Source organism: Lonchura striata, chromosome 3 (genome assembly GCF_046129695.1).
Source record: "Lonchura striata isolate bLonStr1 chromosome 3, bLonStr1.mat, whole genome shotgun sequence".
NCBI lineage: Eukaryota > Metazoa > Chordata > Aves > Passeriformes > Estrildidae > Lonchura > Lonchura striata.
Genome location: NC_134605.1, coordinates 51340748 through 51364931, shown reverse-complemented (window position 1 = coordinate 51364931; position 24184 = coordinate 51340748). Strand labels below are relative to the sequence as shown.

Here is a 24184-nt window from a genome sequence, read left to right as displayed (position 1 = left end):
AGTGAGGGGAAGCAGTTAGGAACCTCCCCCTCTACCTCAAGTCCGTTTAGGAAAGAACAGGCATTGAGCATTAGGCTGTAGCTATGTTTTGAAGTTAGAGACATAGCTTATTTTCCTTAAGAATGCTAATTGTTTCAATCTGAAATGATCCCAGCAGATGCACAGTAGTGTTAAGGAAAGTGTAATTTTTCAGATGACAGAAGGCTGTTGCATTCTTTTTGCTTCTCAGCTTTAACATACCACCTCTGCTACTGCAAGGGCATCAGACAAACCACAAAGTGATGCCATAGGCAGTGCAGCAGCAGAGGCGGCAAAAGGAAGATGCAGAGCTGACAGCAAGGCTGGGAGCAGTGGAGCTGTGGCAGCAGGGCAGGTGCTTGGAAGGCGGCACATCTGTAGTGTCCTTTTGTGCTTTGGAGAGCTAAAAAGCAAGGATGTGCAGCATGCTGGCTGAAGGCCAAAGGGTGCCTGAGGGATCATAAAATATGACCCCCAACTGCCCTTTTTCTGTTTACAGCAGGGTAGGGGGATAAGGCTATTCAACTGTATAAGTTTTTATTGATGATAAACTTGAAACAAAATGCAGTGGCTGTCTCTTGGGAAGCATATATGATAAACAAATCTTGGCAGTATGTGCTTTGGCTGTTTCATTGCTAGACTGTCTGAACTTGAACAAGATCTGTGTTTTATTTTTACATTTGTATTGAGTGCAAAGAGGTGGCCAGAGATAGCCCTCTTCAGTGCTGTTGTGCTCTGAGGAGTATTTGTCCATGGAGTTGCTTTTGTTTATGTCTGCTTTCCACTCATGACAAAGGAGCATAGCTAATTTATTTGCTTCACTGGAATCTTGTTTCTGGTGTGAGGAAGCAGGAGGTCAGACAAGGTTGTTTCCCAATACAAATGAACCTGTTGTCATCTCTCATGAAGGCTGTCGTATTCCCAGGGGCACCTTTGAGCCAAGCTATTCTGCACTGCACAGCACCTGCCATGATCAGGGAATGGAAAACTGATTCCTTTTCGAAGAGTTTGAGCTAGAGAGGGGGAAAACAGAGTTTCAAGTTTAGAGTAAATAAAACAGCAAGTATAAAAATGGGAAGAGTAAACAGTGTTTCCTACAGAACTAATTTTAGCGTAGAAATGTAAGGAAGGGTTTTTTAACTGTCACAAAGTGAGATTCTAAGGAGTATTTTGATGGGTCTATGGTGGCAAACAAGGCTTCTTTCGTTTTTAGATTACGTGTGGCAAATTACTTGTGGGATTTTCTGATAGAGCTAACTGCAATAACATCTAGTTTTCTTATTATTGTGTCTCTCTGCAGCTGTTTCCAACCTAGATGAAGAGAGTAGATGGACTGTGCACTACACTGCTCCATGGCACCAGCAGGAAAATGTCTTCCTGCCCTCCTCAAGACCAGCTTGTGTGGAGGACCTGCACAGACAAGCCAAACTGAACCTCAAATCAGTGCTGAGAGGTAAGATGCTGCTACTGACACAGACATGTCCTAAAACAACAGTACTTTCTGCCAGTCTTTGCAAACATATCCAAATTGCAGGCTTTGCAAGAAGTTCACTTGTTTTTCTCTACCACATGTAGAATATTAGTGGAATTTTCCTGCTCAGATGAAGGGACAGGGGAAAATTACTTTGCTGTAAAGACATGAGTAAATGTGTTATCTGTCAGAGCACTCTAAAACAGAAAAGTGTCTCTTGGCCTATCTGTTTAGTCTTTGGAGTGCTTCCAAATGGTACCTTCAGTTTCATTAAGTCCTGAATTAGTCCATTTATGGAGAAAAAAACACATCAGAGGTATTTCATTTAGTGATTTCTTCTGTTGTACAGTGTCATTTCCAGGGTTGTGGCTGCTTGCAAGAAGCTGGAAAAGGTGCTGAGGGCAGAAAAGGGAAATGGGGAGCGCACTCACAAGGACTCCTCCAGTAAGGAAAGTGCTTTCTTGCAGCAGTGTTCAGCATATTTTTAAAGCCCAGTTTTTACCCATAGTACTTCACTGGGGCTGTACCTGTGCAGTCTGTTCTGCGAGGCATTGTGTTGTGTCAGTGCAGCCATGAGAACAAAGACATGCAGCCAGCAAGGAGGCCTGCAGAATGTCTGTCCCTGGGCCAGATATAAAGTTTAAAATAACAGTATAATGTTCGTGTTCTGGAAATGGTTAACGTAGATTTTTCTTTACACTGGCTGTTTAACAAAGGGTTTTACTCTGCAAAGAGCCAACTTGTTCCAGTCGTTTTTTGTTTCAGCAGGAGCTGCAGGTACTTGATACCTTGCATAGTTAACCTGATTTAAAAGAATATTGTCGTTTTTATTTGATTAACATGACATTTCTGCTTTTTAGACTTGAAGAGACCTTGATTTTGTATGTCTGAATAGAGAAGTGTTTGACAGCCATATTTGAGTTCTTTTGCCATTTCCCCAGTTAATTGATTTTCACTTGTCTCTTACTAGGGGCTTTTTGTTATCGTTTAATAGGAAAGTCTTGACGGCCAGTGTTATTGTCTCCTGCATGGCTCAGCAGATAGCCTGTGTGCCCTCTTTACTTATTACTGAATTAATAGATTTGCAGTTCCTTAGCCTTGAAACATTCATTGTTCTCTTGCTGACCCACTTACCAGTCCTTTACAAAATAAAAATATTTTTCTGCTTTAGATTAAAAAGAATACTGATTGTTGTTAGATTTTTGTGAACATTAACCACTTATTAGAATACTTTTTTCCCGTTCTCTGTTTTGGACTGTTAAAAAAAAATCCTGCACAGGCTAAAATGCACTGATTTTCTTGAGTTTTATCAGAAATGTATCTACTACAGTTTCATGTTCTATTTTAACAAATTTTTATCTAATATGCGTGTGAAATCAAGTAATATATGCTGCTTCCCCTTCTTATACACCTGGAGTTGTTTTGGTCTGGTGGGATTTTTCTCTGGAGGTGCAGCTCATTATAAAAAAGAAGCTATTGATTACTACTACAATTTGCTAATTAGCCATTTATGTTAAATAACCTGGCTTGTATACCTCCTTGGTAATGAAGTGAGTTTCAGTTTCATGATTTCAGGGTGGTAAGTAAGAGGAGAAACTGTGATGATACCTTCACCGGACGTCATACTGCTGACTTAGTGAATACAACTCTGTTATATATTTCTTGTTTAACCTTAAACTCTTTCTTTGAGCCACTTTTTTTTTTCCCCAAAGTGCAGTTTTAAAATAACTCCTTGCTGTTGGCTGGAACTATCCTGAGAAGTTACAGCATGAGTAGTATTAAGAGAGGCTCTGAGTAAGGTTTTATCAGTTTTACTGTGCTGTTGCTTCAACCAGTAGTGTGAAATCAGGAAAGCACTGGTGCCTTGGAGATTTGAGTTAAAAGTTATGTATCCAGAGCAGAGTTTCATTCAGTGTAAAAGCACTGTTAAAATTGTGACATAATTTTGACAACTGCTAAACTGCTTTTCTGTGAGAACCCCGGGCTTGGTCTGGGGTCTCGTGTGGTGGAAAAGTCTCTCCTCCAACCTGTGCTTTCAAAGAAAAACTGCGCAGGCTCTTGCTGTTCGGTCTTAAGGCAGTTTATTGTTAGTTATCTAAAAGATTGTCTTCTCAGGCTGCGGCTGTTTGATCAGCGGCCTGGGTAGAGGCACAAACACACACCCTGGCATCCTCTCTGTCTGCTGTCTTCTTCTTCTCTCCCCCACCCAGGGCTGCTGCTATCTTTTATATGATATATTACGTATTACATGTTTATAGTTTTCCCCCAATACCTACTACCTATATTACAAAGTGCTTTTCTACTCTAAACCAATCTGTGAGTGCCAACATCACCAAGAACATGGAGGCAAGGAAGAAGAAGGAGGAATAACAGGATCAGTCCACTTTCCTCAATCTTAAGATTTCTGACCCCTATGTACAAAGTAAAAACCCTCCTGTACAGGTGCTAAAACCCCCCTGTACAATACTAAAAAAATTCTCCTCTGTTTTGTAACTACTTTTACTATACTATCTAACCCTTTGTGACTGCTTGTTCCACCTTCAAAGTTGGTAACTCATTCCATGGCTCAAACTCAAAATCACAGCTGTTTCCAGCTGCCTGCCGTGATCTAAAATGCTTCTGACCAAGGCCTGGAACCTCTAAAAATGTCTGAGAGACATTTTGAGTTCCAACACTTTTCCACCTGTTTATTTAGAAAAAAACAAAATTTTCTAAAGCTTCTTAATAGGCAGAAAGGAATTATGTGACTATAACGCAGAAGAGCTTGAAGTAGTCTTACAAGAAGCACCATTGGGCTAGCATGGGGACTTCAGTTCTGCATGTCTTGGCCTCATGATAAAGCTTGCAGTTTGGCATCCTTTTGGTATTTAATTGGCTGAGGTAAACTATGGAGCAATAGAACAGTTGTATGTGACTCACGCTGTATGGGTGGTGGGGAAAGAATGACACTGGATGACAAAATGCGCTCCATTCTGTGCAGAAAGTTGGATGAATCACTTTTGTCTCCAAAAAATGGTGGCAACAATGGGAAACTGGAAGGAAGTAGAACTAAAGCCAATACAATTTTTACTTTATGCTAAGTCAGAAATGAAGCAGTAGACATGTACAGCAGTGGAGAAATATGAGGGCAAATATGTTTAAATGCCCCTCATAAATTTTTGGGGTTATGAAATAATTTAAAGTTTTTAAGAATAGAGCAGACAAGCACTACTCAAAAGTCATTTGTGTATATTTAATCCTAATTTTAGAGGAGGTTGGGAAGGAAGAAAGAACCTCCAGTGGTCCCCTTGAACCTGATAACGAGATCATGAAGACTAAGTTAGCGGCTATTGTTCAGAACCATCAAAAGACAGGTTTGAAAGTTTTTCGGTCCTGTTGTTCACATTATGAGAGCTGATGTTGGTAGATAGCAGCTATAGCAGCTTCACTGAAGACTATTTATTTGTTTCTACACATGTGGCTCCCCTGTAAATGGAAAAGTTAGTGTAAAACTTAGGTTACAATTAGTAATTCACATGTAGAGCACATTTAAATCACCTGCCAAAGTATCAAATTTATAAAATCTTTCAAAATAACTCCAGCAAAGTATCTCTATCAAGGTATTTTCACCCATCTAATAGTAACCAGATGGAATCTTGGCTAGCTTTTATGACAGTCAGTGAAAGGGCAAACTGTTTGTTCTGGTATGATTTTAACAGCAAATACTTTACTGTGTGGTCTAATAAAAAAAAAATCTAGTGAAATAGAAAGAAACTGTCTATTATTTAGAATAAACTTCTAAGTACCACTTAAGAAGCAGAAGCTAATATTGCTGCTTAAATTGGTTTAAGAATAAAAATTTAGGGATATTAAAATAAATAGTATTTAATGTGTAATTAATGAAAATGAAGTGTATTGTATGGTAATCTCTGCATACTTTTTCAGGAAGCACTGTTGTGTTCAGAGGAGGAAAAGATCTTCATTAGTTTTTGTGCAGTTGATTATTTCACTTTGTATGTTATATATTGGTGTGTCTCTTGTGTATCAACACTATGCTGTACATAATAGTAGATGTTGTATAGGGAGATATTTTAGGTTTTAACCTGTGAACTAGGCTTTTATCCTTTTGAAATTAAGGGGAAATACTGTGCTTTTTCTTTATGAAGCTACTTTCAAGTATAAGTGGTGAGATATTCAGGTATGTTCATAACTGAGGTAAAGCTATTTATCCTTTAGGCATGCAGGTGCTCTGCTGCCCTCTGAAGTTTTAAAAAGCAGTATTGTCCAGTAATCTGAATTAGAAAATTAAGCACCTGGAACGTTCGTGATGCATAATCTGTCTGTTCTTGAGAACTGAAGTTGCTTTATGTAACCTATATTAAAATTTAGAGTTGTTATTGACTAAAACCAGTGTCTTGATGTATTAAATCCAGGCTGTGTTAGTTAATTTTAAATGAAAGGTCATAGTGGATTAATATGATGGCTAGGGAGAAATAGTACAGCTGCATAGTCATGTGCAATTTGATTTAAATGTTTATAAAACGATGTAATTCTTGGGTTGTGGTGATAGATACAGTATTTCTTCTTAGAGTTTTGTTTGCATTGGATAAAGCAGACCCTTGTTTTCTTTGGGGAAGCAGCGAGGACCTCAGAGTGCCTGCTGAAGCTAATGGAGTGACATGTGCCATGCAAGATGCATGTCTTCTTACCCTCAGGGCCAGACTGGCCTTTCCTGAAACCCTGTCCTGTATAGCCTCTTCCTAATGTTTTCATGGACACTTCATGAAAAGTGTCTCCCAAAATACAGATGTTCAGGTAGAAACAAAACAGTATTAACCACTGAGGAGTCTTAAGGTGACTCTGTGCTTTGTGTCACTGTTGTGTCCTAGGAAGTCACGAAAACAGGAGATGAAGACAGATGGGAAGGAAGAGCTGAGGCTCTGCATGGTGCCAATATCCTCAAATCAATCCTGTTCCTGTGCTATGTGCTCTGCTCCGAGGCTGAGGGACTACTAAAGTTGGCTAGCTCATGTTGCTAATGTCTGCTGATTGTCTGGACTAGCACTGAAAGTCTGGTCTGGGCAGTAGCAGAGCTGTAAGTTCGATGTTGTTCAGAGTGGCATTGTTTCTTAAGGCAGGCTGTTGTCTGTGCTGAAGGGCCCAAGGCAGTGTTTCCTACAGTGTTCTTGGTGCTAAGGCTGAGAGGTTCAGTGGTTAGGGTAGCACTGTAAAACAGCTCCCATCCCTGACACAGCGCATTGACAGACCTGGCTTGTTGCATAGTCCTGTTTGAAGAACCAGTATCTGAGGAAGTCTCTGAAGTGGTCTTCAGCTGGGAGCACAGATAGAACAGCTGTAGTAAATAGCAATGACACAAATATTTGGCAGTAAAAGTAAATTGAGACTAATCCTCATTTTGTGAAGTGTGTTAGACTCTAAAATTGACAAGCAATAAGGCATGAAGCATGAAGATGGGGAGGAGACACAGCACTGTTCTAAGTGTTGCTTTGCTTACCTGCTTGGGGTGTATTTTAAGTGTGCCTGTTTACCTTTGTGACATCAACAGTCTGTTACAGGTGGACGTCCAGTGTCCTAAAAGGAAAGCCTAAAGTTTCATCTGGAATGCATTGGCCTTGGATAATCTTGCAAGTTATGATGAAGTAAGGAAGAGAAAAAAGAATTCTTGCCATGTATCTGAACTCTTGGTTTCTATTATTTTTGAACTATTCTAAATTCTCCCTCAAATGTGGATATATGTCAGTTGCAGTGATGGGAACCAGAGCAGGGCATGTATAGTGGAATTTCCAAGGGGCACTTGTCTTCCAGTTCCTACAGTTAGCAATGTACAGCATTTTCTTGTAAAAGAAAAGTGGGGGAGTACAATCTTCACTGTTGTCATTTTTTCATGAGATGGGAGATGAAAGACATAAAGGGCAGGGATGAAATAACTGTATTAGTGTTAAAGGTCAGACACAGCTAGACTGGAATGATACCAGGCTGTTAGGAGATATCCAGCTCCTGAAGAGTGTTGTGGACACTGTCTGCACTGTTGAAGTTGAAGATGAGGGGCACTGTCTTGTCACACACTTGCTGGTCGCTGCCAAGACATGTTGTCCTTTCCAGCAGATAGCGAGGTTTCAAATATGTACTGAGGAAGGTGTTGCTTTAAGTAGTGGGAACAGTCCACACGCTGACTTTCATTTCCCTTTTCAGTCTGTAACTGCCGAAACTTCCTGCACAACTGCCTGTGCTTTGTGCCCTCCCCCCAGGGTAATTGTGTTGATTCAAGCTACATAATATAGGGCTCGTTGTTCCAATGCCTGCGATGATTCATTTATTATCTCATCTTCAGAAGAGCTGGATTTGGCTGACTCTAGCTTCTGTTTAGCTTTGTTGGCCAAATTCAAGGAATGTATTTAAGCAGCAGTGATTGAAACACTTGATTTGTTTTCCAGAAGACATCTGGTTAGCATTGTCAAATAAAACAGGATTTAAGTAGTTAGTCATAAAGCCTCTATTATGTCTTGCTACAAGACCCTCCAGACAGGTACATGTTTAGCCTTTGTTTTCTCAGTGCATCTGCTGGGTCACTGTTCAGATGAGCAATATTAGGGTCAGACCTACTAGTCGATAATCCTGCTGAGAAGATTATGGACTTAAAATAATCTTATGTTTCATTAAAGAGCTGCAAAATAGGGGGAAAACACTTCATATTAACAATAGCTGTGGTTCAGGTTCAGAGAGATGTCAAGATGTGAACTCCCTACCAACTGGAAACCTTTATGAAGTAAAAGGCCATTAAAGCTAGGAGTGGACCATATGTTCCTGAAAGGCCTTGGAGCTATAAAATAAAAAAATGGAAGTCAACCTATTTTTCATTATTTTAGTTTCAATTGTCAAGTTACTATCAGAACTTCTGCTCATGTATCTTGATTTTTTTACTGTTACTGAATTAATTCACTGTACATCTGTTGATGCTTTTGGCCAAGTTCCATATTCCAACTGCCCTTTCTAATAAGGAATTTCAAAAAGCAAATACTCATATGAAACAAAACAGAATTTGACCAAGAGGCTACACTGCATGTGTTTGAAAGCTGGTCTTGTGCTGCAAAATTGAGCTACTTGGAAGAATCTAGGTGGCCTTTTTTTAGGATTAGTTTATATAGTGCATTGCTGAGTGTAAAAACATAAAGAGTGGTTATATGTAGACTGATTGCATGATACACATAAGCAGTGAAAGCAATTCCAGTGAAAGGGTTTAAAGAAGATAAAATATGTTTCAAAATAATACAGGGTTTTTTCCTTAAACTAGATGAATATGTTTTTTTAGGCAGCTATATCTGACAGATTATTGAATCTATTTCAGATCCATGCCTTTAATAAAAAGAATAAATCAAAACTGTTAACTCTCTGTAGCAGTTATTTAAGTACTAGGTAAAGCAACTTCCATCACAAGGAATATTGAACTTCCAGTTGGTTTCCTTTTTGCTTTTCTTCCTCCTTACTCTCTTAGATTTAGGATGTTATGTGCTTGTTGGCAGCACTTGAGATAGCTTTACATTTGAAATGTCCTAGGAGAAAAAACAGTGAAAAATACCTCTGTATTTTTTACATTAGCTGTGTTCAGTTGTCTAAGAAACAGCAAATATCCATAAAAAACACTAGAGAAAAATCAGGGAGTGTTATTTTAATGCAAGCATCAAAGATAGAAAAGGAAGCAAATACACTGTTATACTTAAGACATCTTGTCACCACTAAAGGCAGTCATATAAGGCACTTGCAAAAATTTAAACTAACTTGAGAAAACGGTGATAATTATTTTGAGCACTCCCTAGTGACAGCTTGTTAACAAATATAATTTGTCATGGCTGTTGCATTTTGGTGTCATTAAAAGGGTTTTCTCTTATCACTATATTATGCAGATTACCTGGGGAATTAAAGTTTGGTATTAAATGTATTTATTTTTTAAAAGTTCCAAGAAAATAAGAGAACGATCAATGTGTTTGCATTTACGTGACCCTGTTAATGGTATTTTGGCATTTAAGAGTTCCTTTTAATTTGGATCCTTTTTAAACACTTGCATCTGATTTAGACCCTTGAAAATAAATCTATGCAATTGCTTTCCTGTAATGTTGCACTTTCATGCCCCATCCTTGTGCTGCCTTAAGTGTCTGCACAGCTGAGCCCTGAAGCTGCTTGGAAGGGTGGGTCTCCCAGCCCAACTGGCCTCCAGTTACCATAGCAGAACACATTTCCCAACATTTGTGTATGGGGGGAAATAGACCTAACATAAATACATTTGTATGCTTTCAGTAAGACTTCTTTGAAGTACCAGTGCACTTCTCTGTCACAGGCCATCAGCCCTGTGTTAGGATTACCTTCATCCCATTGGAGCTCAAGACATCTTTGTGTCTGGGTATCTCTGGACAGCATCTATCCTTAAAAGCGGCCTGTGTGGCTGGTCATGGCTATTTATTCATGAAAGAAAATGTGCAAAATAGTCTTTAAAAAAAGTCTGATGGACTTTCAAGCTCTTATTCATCAAGTAAGACAGCTTTGAAGCAAACAAGTTTTGCTAGTGGTCTTTTTGTTTGTTTTGCCACTTGCCACTTTATATGGTGCTTGTGGAAGAAATATGTTGGTACCCATGTTCACTGTCTCTGGGCTTGTCTTGGGCTTTTCTGTATGTACTGATAAAAGATACAGAAATATCAGTATAAAACTGTATTTTGGGGCAAGGGATGGGAATAATAAGGAAGTTGGCTGGATTGACAAAGGCTGGTACTAGCCAGAGCACCTAGATTGAGCTGTTGAGCAAAAGTTTTTTCAGCTGGGTGGCAACAGTACTCCATCTGTTGAAGTCCCTGACCCGTTTAACTGGGAGTCTGAACAAAATAGTGCACTGAATATATCACAGCTGAAGTTCATGAACTTGCTTTGCAGTCAGCATTGGTTACAGATCAGTGGGTACACAAGTGCATCATTGCTGTGGCTTTGCAACATATTTTAGAACTTTGATATAGAAGCATTCTCTGTGATAGTCAAGTTCTGCAGATGATATGGGGATTTATACATTTAAAGAAAATGGGACATGATCCAAGCTGAGTGAATTTTTAGGAGGAATGTAAAGTAGTAGAGGCAAGCTGTCTGCTGCATATTTAGTTCCAGGGACAAAAATAGGTGCTGTATTGGAGTTAAGTTGAGCTGTTTTTTTTAAGTCATATTTAACTTGAGATATTTGTGAGAAACAAGATTGCCTTTGTACAGCTGAGCTTTTATATAGCCTGTCTCATATACACACAGAGAGCTCTGCATTCTTAACCCCGGTTTACAAATGAGAGAACCATAAAGAGGCACAGAGTGAAAGGTAGTAATTTCAGTTAGATTTACTAACCAAAGAAACCTTTGAACTAGGGTGTCTGTTTTAATTATAGTCCCAGGCATAATCATTCTCAACAAGCTCTTTATCTTGAAAAGTTACCTCCCTGAAATTCCCCAGTTAACTGCATAGTCAAATGTTACCTTGGTTTTATCCATGTCTTACCACAGTGACGTGAGCAAGCAGAAAGGCAGCCATGCCCTTTGAAGAGGTCCTGGTTCAGTGCTCAGAGGGTGTTTTGGTACTTAGCACCAGACCATATGACAGTCCCAAACAAAGCACAACTCTGGCTTTTACAGGGGACAACATTTTCCTTAGTGTTCTGAGAAAACCATTAGGAAACTGGAGATTTAGCCTGTGCCCACCTTATGTGTAAAGAACTTAAATTTTTATCTAAATGAAAAATACTTTTAACTTGCAAAAGCATATAATCCATAGAAGCAAAGATTGATAGCCCTTTTAGGTTCTCTTGCCCCTCATGAGAAGGGCCTGCAGCATTGGACCCAGCACCAGCCATTACTGGTGTGGTGATGATGAGAGTTAAGGCATCTCAAGTTCTTCCTTAGTTGGATTTGTCCTGAGATGCTTTTCTGCGTATTCATATGCTGCAGGCAGTGTGTACATACCTGTTTGGACTCTGAATATAGGAGGCACATACATGAAATTTAGATCACGCCCTGTCTGTCTGCAGGAAGTAAGTCCTTGACTGGATCTAACCCAGCGTGATTTGCTCAGATGCAGCAATGCTGGCTCAGAAATCCAGGTCTTCAACACCCACACCTGTCTGTTACAAGCCCACAAGATCTTAGTTGTCTCAACTCAACTGGAAAAACAAATTCAGTCTCTATCAAGTAAATTAAAATTATATGCACTTACCTACCAGTGGTGAAAGTAATTTATTTTAAAACCAAAAGTATTGATACTTTGATTATTAAAGTGCATTTTCTCCTGTAAAGTAAGAGGTAATTTTAAACAATTTGAGTTTACAAAGCTACACTACAGTCTGTCTGGTTTTAAGTGAAATTTTGGAAAGCTACTTGTAAGACAGTGATTGTAGTTGTGACTTAGGGAGGAACATGTTTTGGGGATATTTACAGAAGAAATTAAGTACAATGTTTGAAGACTGAAAAAAAAGAAGGTTTCTGACTCTGGGGAGTAGAGTGGTTTTCCAGTGATATGTGCAGCAAATGGATAAATGTGTTTTAATATACTAGTCAGCAGATTTATTTCTCTAGTTGACAGTTTAGCTGACTTGAGCAGTTAATAGTCTCTCTGTAGTAAGAAAAAGAAAAAGAAAAATACAAGTTAAAACATGAAAGGCTCTGCCAAGAAGTCACCCAGACTTCAGCTGAGATAGTTTTTCAAGCATGCAGATGAAGCTGTCAGTTCATCACATGTCCCTTCTTGCTGACAAGGAGACGGCAAGAGGCAATATAAATGTAATTGATGCTTGTGCTGGTCTTTCCCTTTTCTACGTCTGTACCTGGGTGTTTTTGTTTCAGCAGCTCTGGGCAGCTCTGCCAGGCAGGCAGCGCATCTGCTTCTGGTCCCACTTAAATTTTATTTTAATCTCTTTGGATTTTAGCAGTTAGTCTTCAGTTCAATGTCCTTTTCTGGCATATAGGGCAAATTTAGACATTTCTAGGATATGATTTTCCTGTCTTTTCCTTGCTTGACCCATGCAATAGGATGGGTAGTTATTCCAAACTAATTAAGCTATTAAGATGTCTGAATAACTTTGATGCCAAGTTTCTAAGTTTATACTAGTCAGTATTATGGTGCTTTAATTCTTTAACTAGTGCCTTGCTGTTTACTAATAAATATTTAGAAATGTGTATTTTAATTTTTTAATATTAGCCTCTTCAATATATACTTGTGGGAGTGTGCCTGAGTGTGTACATGTGGATGTAGATAGCTACAGAGCTTAAGGCAACAGTCATGTGAGCAGTGTTTGCTTACAGGAGTAATCAGAGTAATCTCATTAGGGCTAATTTAATGAGTAATGGGTGCACTTTCAGGCCTGAGAAGTGAAGGACTGGTCCAGGATGGTGGCATAAAGCTGTGGATCTGTGCTCTTGCTGGGGCTTTGACTTAGGGAGAGGTCTCAGGCTCAGACAGGCTCTAGCCATGGAAGCCAGCACCTGGAGGCTTTTCTCCCTGCAAACAGGTATATATGGGGTGCACTAATACTGACAGGCAAGATAGTTTTGTAGAGAAGCTTGTTATAAATAACACTTTTGCACAGTTCGTTTACAGTAAAAAAAATATAAAGCACAGCTTCTGAAAATAACTGAATCCATGTCGCTCTGACCTGTTCTGCATCTGACAAGGTAATGAATTTTCCTTCATAAAAACTTCCAAGATATGGCAACGAATTTTATGGGTAGGAAGCTTAGCAGGTACAAAACATTACCAAAGTTGGTTAAAGGAGAGGAAAAGAGCCAGTGCATCCAGTCCCATCCTAGCAAACCCAGCCTTCCATCTGTTGTGGCACGGTGCAGCATGTAGGTCTGACAAGGTAAAGTTAATCCTGCTTTACCATGGTAATACCATGTCAGACGAATTACTGAGGTATCAGTGCTGTGCCTTCTGTTCACTCCTGTGATTTGTGCCTCAAATTATCATGCAAGAATATGATTTCAGTTGTTGGAAAAGCAGTAAATTGCCTCTGTGTTTGTGTGTGTTACCAACTCAGGGGCACATACAAGTTCCTTGTGTGTAATGGAGAGATCTGGGCTGAGAGGCCTTGGAGCTATTTCCATACACTTGGCCTGACAAATCTGTCACAGAATCTGTAAGCTTTTATATGGAGAGGTTGAGTTATTCACAACACTGCTGAATTCAGTGCCTGTAGCTCAAAACTCTGGTGCAGAATTGCACATGGCTGGTTGAGCCTTTGCTCTGTTTGCTGCTGCAGGTACTCGCCTGTCCCCAGCTTATTTAGCAGGAGGGAAGAGAGCAGAGATGAGTGATGTGCAGGACCTGTCCCCGCACACTTTTGTTTGATGCCAAGATTTAGATTTACCAAAGGCTGCAATACTGCAATCTTGGGCAAATATATGAGTGTGTGGGTATATTGCAGAGACTTGGGCATGATTGTATTGGGTACTGACAGCTTTAACACATCTGCTTTGGTTGTGTCTCCCGAACCCTGTTCTAATAACTGTGGAAATTATGAAGGGGCCCTTAAAAGGGCTTTGACTGCATTTCCCACACACTTTCTCCATGCTTAACTAAAACCACTCTGTGAACAGCAAAACACAAGGAAAAATTTAATCTTTTAGGAAGGGTTTCACTTGTACTACATAACTGGAAAGAAATTATTATATAATCTAATGACAGTAATTTTTGAGCAATGCTTCTAATATAGAGGTGGTTTTGAAATTTAATGTATCACTAGTATAGAAGGAAAACAAGAACTAATCTATGGTTTCACTTGGCCAGAAAAGCACTTGCAGGGCAACAGAAGGTGACAGGCAATGTCCCTGTGCACTTAGCCCCAGAAGCAATCAGTCAGGAGATGAAGGGGAGGAAGGTAGCTTCAGGCTTCTGAGATGTGGCACTACCCAGTGCTGCCACCAATTGCAATTGCCAAGGCAGTAACACTTTCCTGATTTTCCTGGAATTAAAGTTTCTGTGAGCAATATTGGTTCTTCCGGAGCATAATCATTGTTGCACTTTTCAGATCAGATTCATGTGAAAATTATGACTTGGAGCTTGCCTGCAGCATGTGCTGCAGATTTGGAGTGACAAGCGCATCCTGAGGAGCGGGTGTTTGTGTCCTGCCTGATGCAGGGTCCTGGGGTTCCACCTGGCAGTTCTTCAGCAGAAATACGGAAACACAGTACACGGTTTTATATGTTGTGTAATGTGGGAAGTGGCAGCCAGGAGTGTCTATGTTCCCGATTCAGCTGGTGCTAATGTATTGTCATTCTTTAAAATGAAGATTTTTAATAACTGGAACTGGATGGATCCTTCTGTTACCTTGTTGGCTTCAGTACAGACATCTTTGAAATAACACGCATAACTGTAAGAACTTTTTACTTCGTGTATATTGCTCTTCTCTGTTTGGGGTTGTCAGACTAGGACAACGTATTGCTCCTCTGGGAAGAAGGGAGTCTTTCCAAGAGTAATTATCTGGAGTATTCCTAGAGTAAGTATCCCTAACGCCTTCATCAGTATTTTTTTTTACAAAAAGAAAACCTCTGTATCTGAAAAATATGAGCCTGATTGCTTACAGAAGACCATGTGCACCTCTAAGAAGAATAAAGAGATGGAGGAGAAGAGCCTCCATCTAGAACAGTTTTTAAACAGCAGTTTTCACCCTTGGTTTGAAAATGACAGTACCTTCAGTCAGGTGCAATGTTTGGCCTTGTGTTGTGCTTGTAGGCTGTTGCAACATGAAGTAAAAAATGTCTGCCTAAAGCCTCTGGTGAGGTTTGTTTGCCTTGGGTGCCATCCACAGTGTGTTTCCTGCTGTGCTGCAATATGTACAGTTACAGTACATAAATAAAAAAGCTGTTTTTGGGGACAAACCACCTTTTTCTTGGTTTCACCTAGCAGTTTTTGGCAATTTTGGCTTCATCATCAACATTGCTGCAATAACTTCTAAAGTTACATAGATTTTGTGTTGTGGATAGTGGGAAGTTGTGAGCTTGATAAGCTGACAGGTTGTTATTGGCAGTCCACTTGAACTTCTGATGGACTTGAGACCTTCAGCATTGATTTTCTTAAGTTTTTGGAGCTTTTCTGGGCTTCATAAAATGCCCTATTCATCATCTTTACCCTCTTGGTTAGGAAAATAAATAAGGTCAAACAATTAATATTAGAGCATTCATCTGTTACGCTCCAGAAGAGCCTGTCACCTCCAGAAGTGTCCTGTGACAGATGTGACTGCATGAGAAGCCCACACTGGAGCAGGCTTCTGACAGGCCTTGGGAATCCTTGAATAGAGAAGCCTAAGCAAGAGCAGATTTGCTGGCAGGACTTCTGACCCACCGTGGGGAACCCACACTGAAGCAGACTGTTCCTGAAGGACTGCACCCATGGGAGAGCCACTGCTGGAGTAGTCTGTGAAGAATTGTAGCCCATGGGAAGGGCTCACATTGGAGAGTTTTTAGAGGACTGTCTCCCAAGGAAGGAACTCCTCACTGAAGCAGGGGAATGACCTCCCTGAGGAGGAAGTAGCAGCAGGAACAACATGATGAACTGACCATAACCCCCATTCCCCATCTCCCTGCACTGCTGTGTGGGGAGGAGTAGAGAATTGGGAATAAAGTTAAGCCTGGGAATGAGGGGAGGAGTGGGTGGAGTGGTTTTTTTTCAGATTTGCTTTACTTCTCATTTTCATGCTCTTATTTTGATTGGTAATAAATTCAACTAAGACTCGTTTTGCCTGTGGTTTTAACTGGTGAGTGATCTCTCCCTGTCTTTTTCTCAGCTCATGAGTCTTTTTATATTTTCTCTCTCCTGCCCAGCTCTCTTCAGAGGAAGAGAGTGATAGAGGAGCTTTGGTGGGCATCTGGTATCTAGCCCAGGTCAAACCACCACAGGTTTTTTTTTTGGGGCCATGATGTCTGATGTCGGAGAGTCTCAGGAGTGGCCAGCAAAGACTCTAAGCCTTAGTCCAAAAATGAGAGGAAAATTAACTGCATTCTTAGGCACCCCTTAGGTTGTATTCATGTAAGTTTGCAGTGATTAATTATTCCGATGAAAGTAAAAGTTGCAGTGTCTTAAGTCGACAACTTAGTGTGTTAACCCGTGCTACAAGTTGATGCAAGTCTTTGGGCTGTCTTGTTCTGCCGCAGTCCACTTAGCCTGTTCATTTGTGGCTCAAACCACCAAACAACCCATCAGGGTGCTCACATCTGTGAGTGTTGTGCTGGATCTCCCTGGATCCACTACCAAATTTGGAACAGCAGTGGAGGAATTTGCTTTGCTGTTTTTGCTGACAGTCATTTTTCACCCCCTGCTGAAGTACAGCAACAGTTTGCCAGATGTGCATAATGTCAGCATGCTCACACGTGTGGAAGGGGTAAACAGGGTTATCAGCCCTCTGATCCTGAGATACAGCCATTGATTTGGATCTCAAAACCCACACTGCCATTGCTGATCCTTGAATTGAGAGTGAAGGAAAGGTTCCTGCCATACTGCCCTTTTTGACACATTAGGGATACATAGGCAAGGACATATGTCCTGCACCAATGGAAATGGCTGGTTGTCAGAGTGTAAGCTTGCCTCCTCAGTGTCCTTGTGCGGATAGAGGGGAGTCCTTATTGATTAAATCCTCACAGATCTGTAGTTGCTGTAGCTCAGTTAACCTGTCAGCACGAGTCCTCCAGACCTTGGTCTCAGAAGCATCTGGGCATAACAGAGGACATGTATGCTGGAGTTGGCACTTTGTAACTCCACCTAATCATTTGGCTAGGCAAAAGTCTCTCTTAAACCTTGCCCTTGGTATAAGCACTGCATCTTTTCTTTTTTAAGGAGTATTCAGAAGATCAAAATAGGCAGACAGATGATATAATCACAGAAAGGCCTTCTTCAGTAAGTGATGGTAAAAGTGCTTTGTGTTGTGATAATGCCTGTGTATTGTGCAGAAATTTCAGTTCCTTAAATGGAAACACACCAGATACTTAATTTTCCCCTTGCTTTCATCATCTTTCAACAGATTCAGATATTTGTCTTTGGAAATGTAAAGCTAACTGGTCTGATGAGTTTGGTTGCTGCATCTTGAACGTTTAATTTTTCCTTATGCTCTGGCGTCTGTTATTCTTTAGCACAGTCACACTGAATATCAATTAGGAGGCAGGAAGATGATTGTGGAAAACTTGGTGAGGGGGATGCTATGCTGACTGGAATTTTAGCTATTGTGATTAGGGATGCATGTGTGTTTTGAGTTTTTTCTGAACTTTAGAAACGGTATAGTATAAACCTACATGTTCTGTGCAGCAACACAAGATTTTGAGATACCTGTGATTAGCATTCCTCTCTCCAAAATCACAGTAAATGGTCTCTTCCATGGACAGGAAGACAAGACAAGTGGTCAGTGCCAAAGTTATTTAGCAGATGGTGCTTGAGTAGTGAGCAACATCATCATCATTTCAAGTGTAAGGCATGTAGTAGATGTCTACTGGCCTGGCAAATGAGACCCCTGGAGTTACTCACATGCATCCATCTCCCATCCTGCGAGATGCTGCCATCTGTCAAGACACCGAGCCAGGCCTCACTTAAATAAATAAATAAAGAAATCTATTTCCCCCTTCTTTCTGAAGCACTTGCCATTGCCTGGGTTAATACACGCTCTCTGTGGGCTTGCGTATGTCACACACGTGAGGGAGGAGGAAATACAGATACAAATATGAGGAACACATCCTTGGGTCCTGTCACTTGGGGCAGACAATGTTAATGCATGGTAAACCTTGTCAGAAAAACACTCAGTACTGAAATGCCACTAAACACCAAGCATAAGCAGTAATGGTTCTTGCCATGATTTAACCTCCTGTTTCTCTTTCTTTTGGCAGAGTGTGACAAGCTGCGGCGGGATGGCTACCGGAGCTCGCAGTATTACTCTCAGGGCCCTACCTTCTCCTCGTCCTCCAGTGCAATCTGTGGAAGTTACCAGGACGATTATGAAGAAATTGAACAAAAGGTAATAGTGGGGAGAGAAGCACTGGAAAAAATACTTGTGTGGTGCAGTTTAATTGCCTGCCATAACACTGTTCAAATAAGGCAGGATTTTTTGAGGATCATAAAGATGTTTGTTTCTTTGAATTTCAGTAACAGTAGTTCATCTGACTTTCGCGATGTCTTAAAATTCGCAATTCTACCCATGCAGTGATAAGTTCCCACTGGCATATTCAGAGTGTGAAAGAAGGGGTTTGGTAATGTTTTGGAGGGAAAACGCCAGCAAGGGTAGCTGCTAAGTAGCAGGAAGAGCTATTTAGCAGCCATCAGTATGCTTGAATTGTAACTTGGATAGGTGCACACTTTGAATTGCTAATAGAGGTGGTTATTCAGTTAGGTAGGGGCTTTGTCCTAATGCATCACAACTGTTTGGTAAAGGCATCCAGAAAATGAAGATTGTCCACTAAATTTGGTTTATTGCCTTTCTTTCAGTTTACTTCATGATTTTCCTGCTTATATCCCCACATCTCAACTCTTAGAATCTAGAAATAAATTAAATAAAAAGAAGGAACAGTTGATCACAAGTTTTAAGAAAGTTATGAAGCCATATTGCTTTGTACATAAATTTATATAGATTTCAATTAAGGAACTAGTAAGTTGTGTTACTGCTCTGAAGAAGAAAAGTTCTGCTCTCCTGTCTTTGTCTTGTTCTGCTTGTGGGCTCTGAAGGAAAATTTGACTCTGGTGTAGTGGTTTGGGATGTTGTTGCTGGGGTGTGTGCCTGCCTAAAACTGAAATGCTAGAGTTCCTGGCATTTTCAAGATAGATATTGTAGAATACTTTGCCAAAACCAGCTCTTGCTTTGAGAGTGGGAGGATATCCTTGACTGTAACACAGTTTAATTTCTTTGAATAGTATGGGCCAAATAATTTTTATCAGCAAAATGTGCAGACCCTGAGAACGCACTTCAGTGGGTAGAGTGTTTTGAGTTTTATCCTACGTGGGTTTTAGTCACTTAATAAGAAGTGTTGTGGAATATGTAGAGTCTCTTGTCCAGGTGGTGATTGCATTTTATATGTGTATTGGCAGGGAGTGTCAGAGGATCTTGTTTAGCTGTGTGTGGTATGTACTGGCAGTGAGCCGAGAATGTAAAGCACATTCATACTGTGGAATACATTATAATGGTAATTTGCAAAACCTTGCTGAAATCATTGGAATTATGATTTCTGGTTGGGAAAGTATTAACACCTTGTTTGTTGGTATTAATGTACTGCCCATAAATGCATACATACCAGCTTGTCCTGGCCAGTACTGTGCAGCATATAACCATCTGCACATGTAAAACTAACATAACATTTAAAAAAAATACAAACACACTTTTGTTTAAACAATTTGCATGAATGTATATAAGCATGGGTGAGGATTCTTAAGAGACAGAGAGCTGTCATCCTTTCTTGGTTAAGGGTTTTTTGAGTGTTAACATAATGTGTTGCTAACAATTTCTGTGCATTCTGGAGAAAATTAATGCAACTAAGTATGCTTTAAATATAGGATAGTACTTCCCATTTCAAATTGGAATAGATTCCTTTAAATATTGTAGCTGAAAGGATGCTTCAGAGCTGTGGAGAAAGATAGCTGCCATACTGACAGTCTTGGCTGTTACTGAGTTTTTCAGAACCTTAGCCTTAACCCTGCCACTCTTATTTCCAGGTCACAAAGACATAAATTTCTTGTAAACTGTAGTATGATTCTCCATTAATATTGTATAACTTTCTTTTGTGGACTTTTCTGACCAGTGTCTCTGTTTGATTGGCACTTTTTTTTTCATGTTGTAAATGTTTAATCTTTCTTTAGAATGTTTACCACAACAAATTTCTGACCTTGAATTATTATCCTACTGGTAAAGAGCCAAGTAATTCTAATAAGTCTTATGCCTTGAGGGGGTCATATTTTAGCTGCCAGGAGAGTTCTTCGGTAACAGTGGGGAACTGGGGTCACAAAAAATCCTATGATTCAAAATGTGAACTCCTTACCACTAGATGAAAGCTATGTTGTCTATTCAAAGAAAAAAAAGCCAACATTTAAATTCTATGTATGCAGTGTTTAATAATCGAAATTTGAGAACAGCAGAATAATGATGTGTGGATGAATACCTCTTTACAGATCATAAACTTCTTGGTTGATACAATTGCCAGCTTACAGTTAAAAAGAGTGGGTGATATCAGAAAGGAAAACAGCTTTCCCTGTTATTTTTAGTCTGCTTCTAAAAATGAAAACCATAGCCAGATATTTTGCTTGTCTGTCTACAATGGAGACAATATGAAACCATTGTTAGGTGTCAATCCACAAGCATTTTCAGGTTTTGTGGAGGTGGATGTCTGTCAGCAGAGGGTAATAGGCACACCACCAAGCACGTTGGTTCAGTGTCTTAGGAAATGTCTAAGATAAGCAGAACATGTATTGTTCCAAGAGAAAACCCTAAGGAGAAGAAGGCCCAACTCAAACATGAATTAACAAAATTAGAAAACATAGAAGGAGGGATTCTCTGAGTGGAAGTTGATAGAAAATTAAGTGTTTGGATCTGTCCTTTTAGTGTCGATTCTCACAAGTTAAATTAATGGAGCACAGGCCAAGCTCCAGTGTAGTACTGATTGTAATTGAGTTTGTTGGTGACTAAATTGATTTACCTGGATTTTGCATCTCAGTACTGTGACCAGTCTTCTCCTTTCTTGTATCTTACATGCTGCTGTTGATGACACAACTTGGGAGCTATTCCAGTCCTTCAGTATTACTCTGTTTCACCAGTGTGAAAGATGTTTGAAATGTCACATTCAAAGTCCAGTTCTCCTTATGTTCTGAAATATATGCAAGTATATATTAACTGTATTTGTCTCTTGTGTGTTTTTTTTCTTACTTCTTTTTCCTTCCCTTTTTACCACTCATTCTCTTTGTTTCTTTTTCTCTCACTCAACAGTCTAGTCTGTTAGACTGCATCTCTCAGTCTTGCATTAGCGCCTGCTGTAACTTGGTTCCCTGGAAAAACAAGGTACTTTGCCCACAAATGGGACCATCCAGCTGCCATATCTGCAGCTTGATGTTACCTGTAGCATTTAGCATATATGCAATCTTACTCTGCTCTTAGCTTTCAGTTTTTACCTGCTGCTTTTTTCTGCTTAGAAAAAAAAGCAATTAAAAAAAGAAAAGTCCCATACCAAGTTTGTTTCTTCTGTGTTCCTCTGTACTCCTTTTTGTCTGCTGTACAGTATCCTGTATTTACTTGGTTCACAGAATTTTGTATTCCCTTTTTTATCTATTAACATTTGTCTCCTTTGAAACCCTTCCCCAAATGGACATTGTGTTTTATTTAATTGGGTGCTTAATTGGTTTCTAATTAGCCAAGGAAAATTTCTACTAATTTGGAGGAATGTGTCTTTCTTGAATGATAAAAGTGAGCTACAGAGAATACCTGCTCCCAGGTGTGCAGTATTGCATATATTATTTATTTATTCTATTTATGAAAATGTGCACCCAAACCTCATGTTGTTTTTCCATATGTCATGCAATTTGGCTTATGAACTTTGCTTTGATAATTATGCTTTGGGTGAAAAACACTTATTTCCTTTATTGGGGGGAGGGTGGGTGACTTGTGGGATGTGGGGAAAGTATATTTTTGCCACTGTGATGATCTGAACTGTTAGTTATCTCTCCAATATCTGCACATAACTGTTTAGTATTATAAGTGAAAACAAGTGCACTAACTATTGATTTGAGGAAGTCTAATGCAAACCTTTACTTGCTACTAAGAGGAGGTAAAGTTGAGCTTCAGTTTTGGAGGTGGGAATGCCTGAAAAGGCCTGAGGCATAAGGTCTGACAGAGCTGAAGATACCTCTGAGTGGTGGTGTCCTAAGGTGGCCTCCCTGCCTCTCTGCTACAGTTGCATGGGACTGTTCTTGTAAGGAGCACATGCATTTTATACCATTTCCAGGGGTTTGGATTTTTTAAATACTGTGCCATTTACTGAGCTGAAACAGCAGCTCATAATACATGAAATGCCAAAGCATAAGGAAGTGAGTACAGAAAGTCTTTGAACAAAGAAAAGAGGGTAATTCTTCACTCATCGCATACTCAGACTGTGCATGGTAAGGGGTAAATTATGGGTGGTAAAAGTTTACACAGGTTTAGAAAGCAACTGGGTACATTCTTGAAGGGCGAGGAATCCATCCAGTGCTGAGAGAATATTCAGGAAAAAGTATCTGCTCTATGTATCTTCACATTTAAATTTTACCTTGACACAATTCATTGGCCTTTGTCTTAAGGCAGATAGAGCTTTTAGAGCTCCAAACAGTACAGATCTTCTTGTGTTTTTCATCCCGTTACCACAGAGTAGAGGAAGAAGAAAAGAACATTTCAGCAGTGCTTGTTAAGGTAATAATTTGCTTGATAGTCAGTAATTTCACTGGCAAAAAGTTCTTTCTTTACTGAGACACAATGAAGGTTATGAAGTGAAGAATTCAGTAGGATAGCAGTGTTTGCTAGTGCAACTGGAGATCGGTGTGTAGAAGTAATGAAATGGAATATTCTGTGAAAACTGTGGGAAATAGACTGGTGACCTTGGTCTAGAGGACACCAAATCAAGTCTAATGACAAATTTATCTAAAGTGTAAATTTATAATGTGGCAGTATTCCATGAGAGCGTGTGAAACCCATGGGTTGAATTAGGCATGTGAAGTGTCATTCTCAGTTGGCTAGGTTTGGGTCTTGGGTTTCTTTTCCCTGTTATTGTCTTGATCTCTTGGTGTTGGGAAAATGGCTCTTGAAGCAATCAAACCTAGTAAAACATTGGAGGCAGAAATAGGATATTGGCACATATAACAGACAGCTGAACTTGCATGGCTGCTGTCTGCAACACTGGGGCTTTTTTCCCTCTATTTTGTTTTTCTGATAAATTATAATTTTAGAAGTGATTTTAGTAGACAGTAATGACTAGAAGTTTGAAGTCTCTTTGCTGAAAAGTAAAATTTGTAGGGATTAAGTTCTCCTCCTGGAGGTTCCGTCTTTTTTTAGATACTGTAGTATAAACCCCTGTTATATAAAAAGGATTTAAAAGAAGCAGATTATTTAGGCAGAGAGTGCTGCAAGATACATAGCATAAACTCATTTGTCATCTGGGACCTCTCAAATAGCATGAAAGTGCTGAGATAGTGAAACTCTTTTGTTGTATCTCAGCAGCTGAGTTGGCTGGGGGACAATATGTCAACAAGGCGTCAGAGAGGCTCCAGCTTACCGAGCCATATAGCTTGTCTACAGGATATTTATAGGCCATTTTTCTCCTGGATTCTTATTTTTACTCCTGTTTGAAGATTCATGCTTTTTCCCCTGCTAGAACATGTTTGTAGAAACACTGCAAGGTCCAAGGCTGCTGCTTTCACATCCCACCTTTACCCCTTACCTTGTCCATGAAAAAGAACGAATTCCAGGAAATTTTTCTGTGGAGATGAGTGTAACAACTCATTCTAGAGATTTGGGTGTTTAAGACTAGCAGTAAAGTTATTAAGACTCAGAGATACTTTAGAAATTGGGCCAATTTATGAACATAGAGTTTATGATCAGCTATGCCTTGTTCTACTTCCAGTGTAACAGACCTGACTGGAGAAGACATTCCTGTCACACAGGACCAATTCACTGCCTCTTCCAGCGAGCTTCCGTGCTG

General features: G+C 39.8%; 1 protein-coding gene across 10 annotated transcripts in view; it reads left to right on the top strand.

Annotated features, from left to right (window-relative positions):
* Positions 1 to 24184, top strand: part of NHSL1 (NHS like 1) — a 180291-nt gene that overhangs the window by 123795 nt on the left and 32312 nt on the right. For all 10 annotated transcript variants that reach the window (XM_021553098.3, XM_021553097.3, XM_021553101.3 and 7 more), the window contains exons 2-3: positions 1319 to 1471; positions 18371 to 18498. In XM_021553098.3, coding sequence (XP_021408773.2) covers positions 1319 to 1471; positions 18371 to 18498 — 281 coding nt within the window. The remainder of the gene's footprint in view (positions 1 to 1318; positions 1472 to 18370; positions 18499 to 24184) is intronic.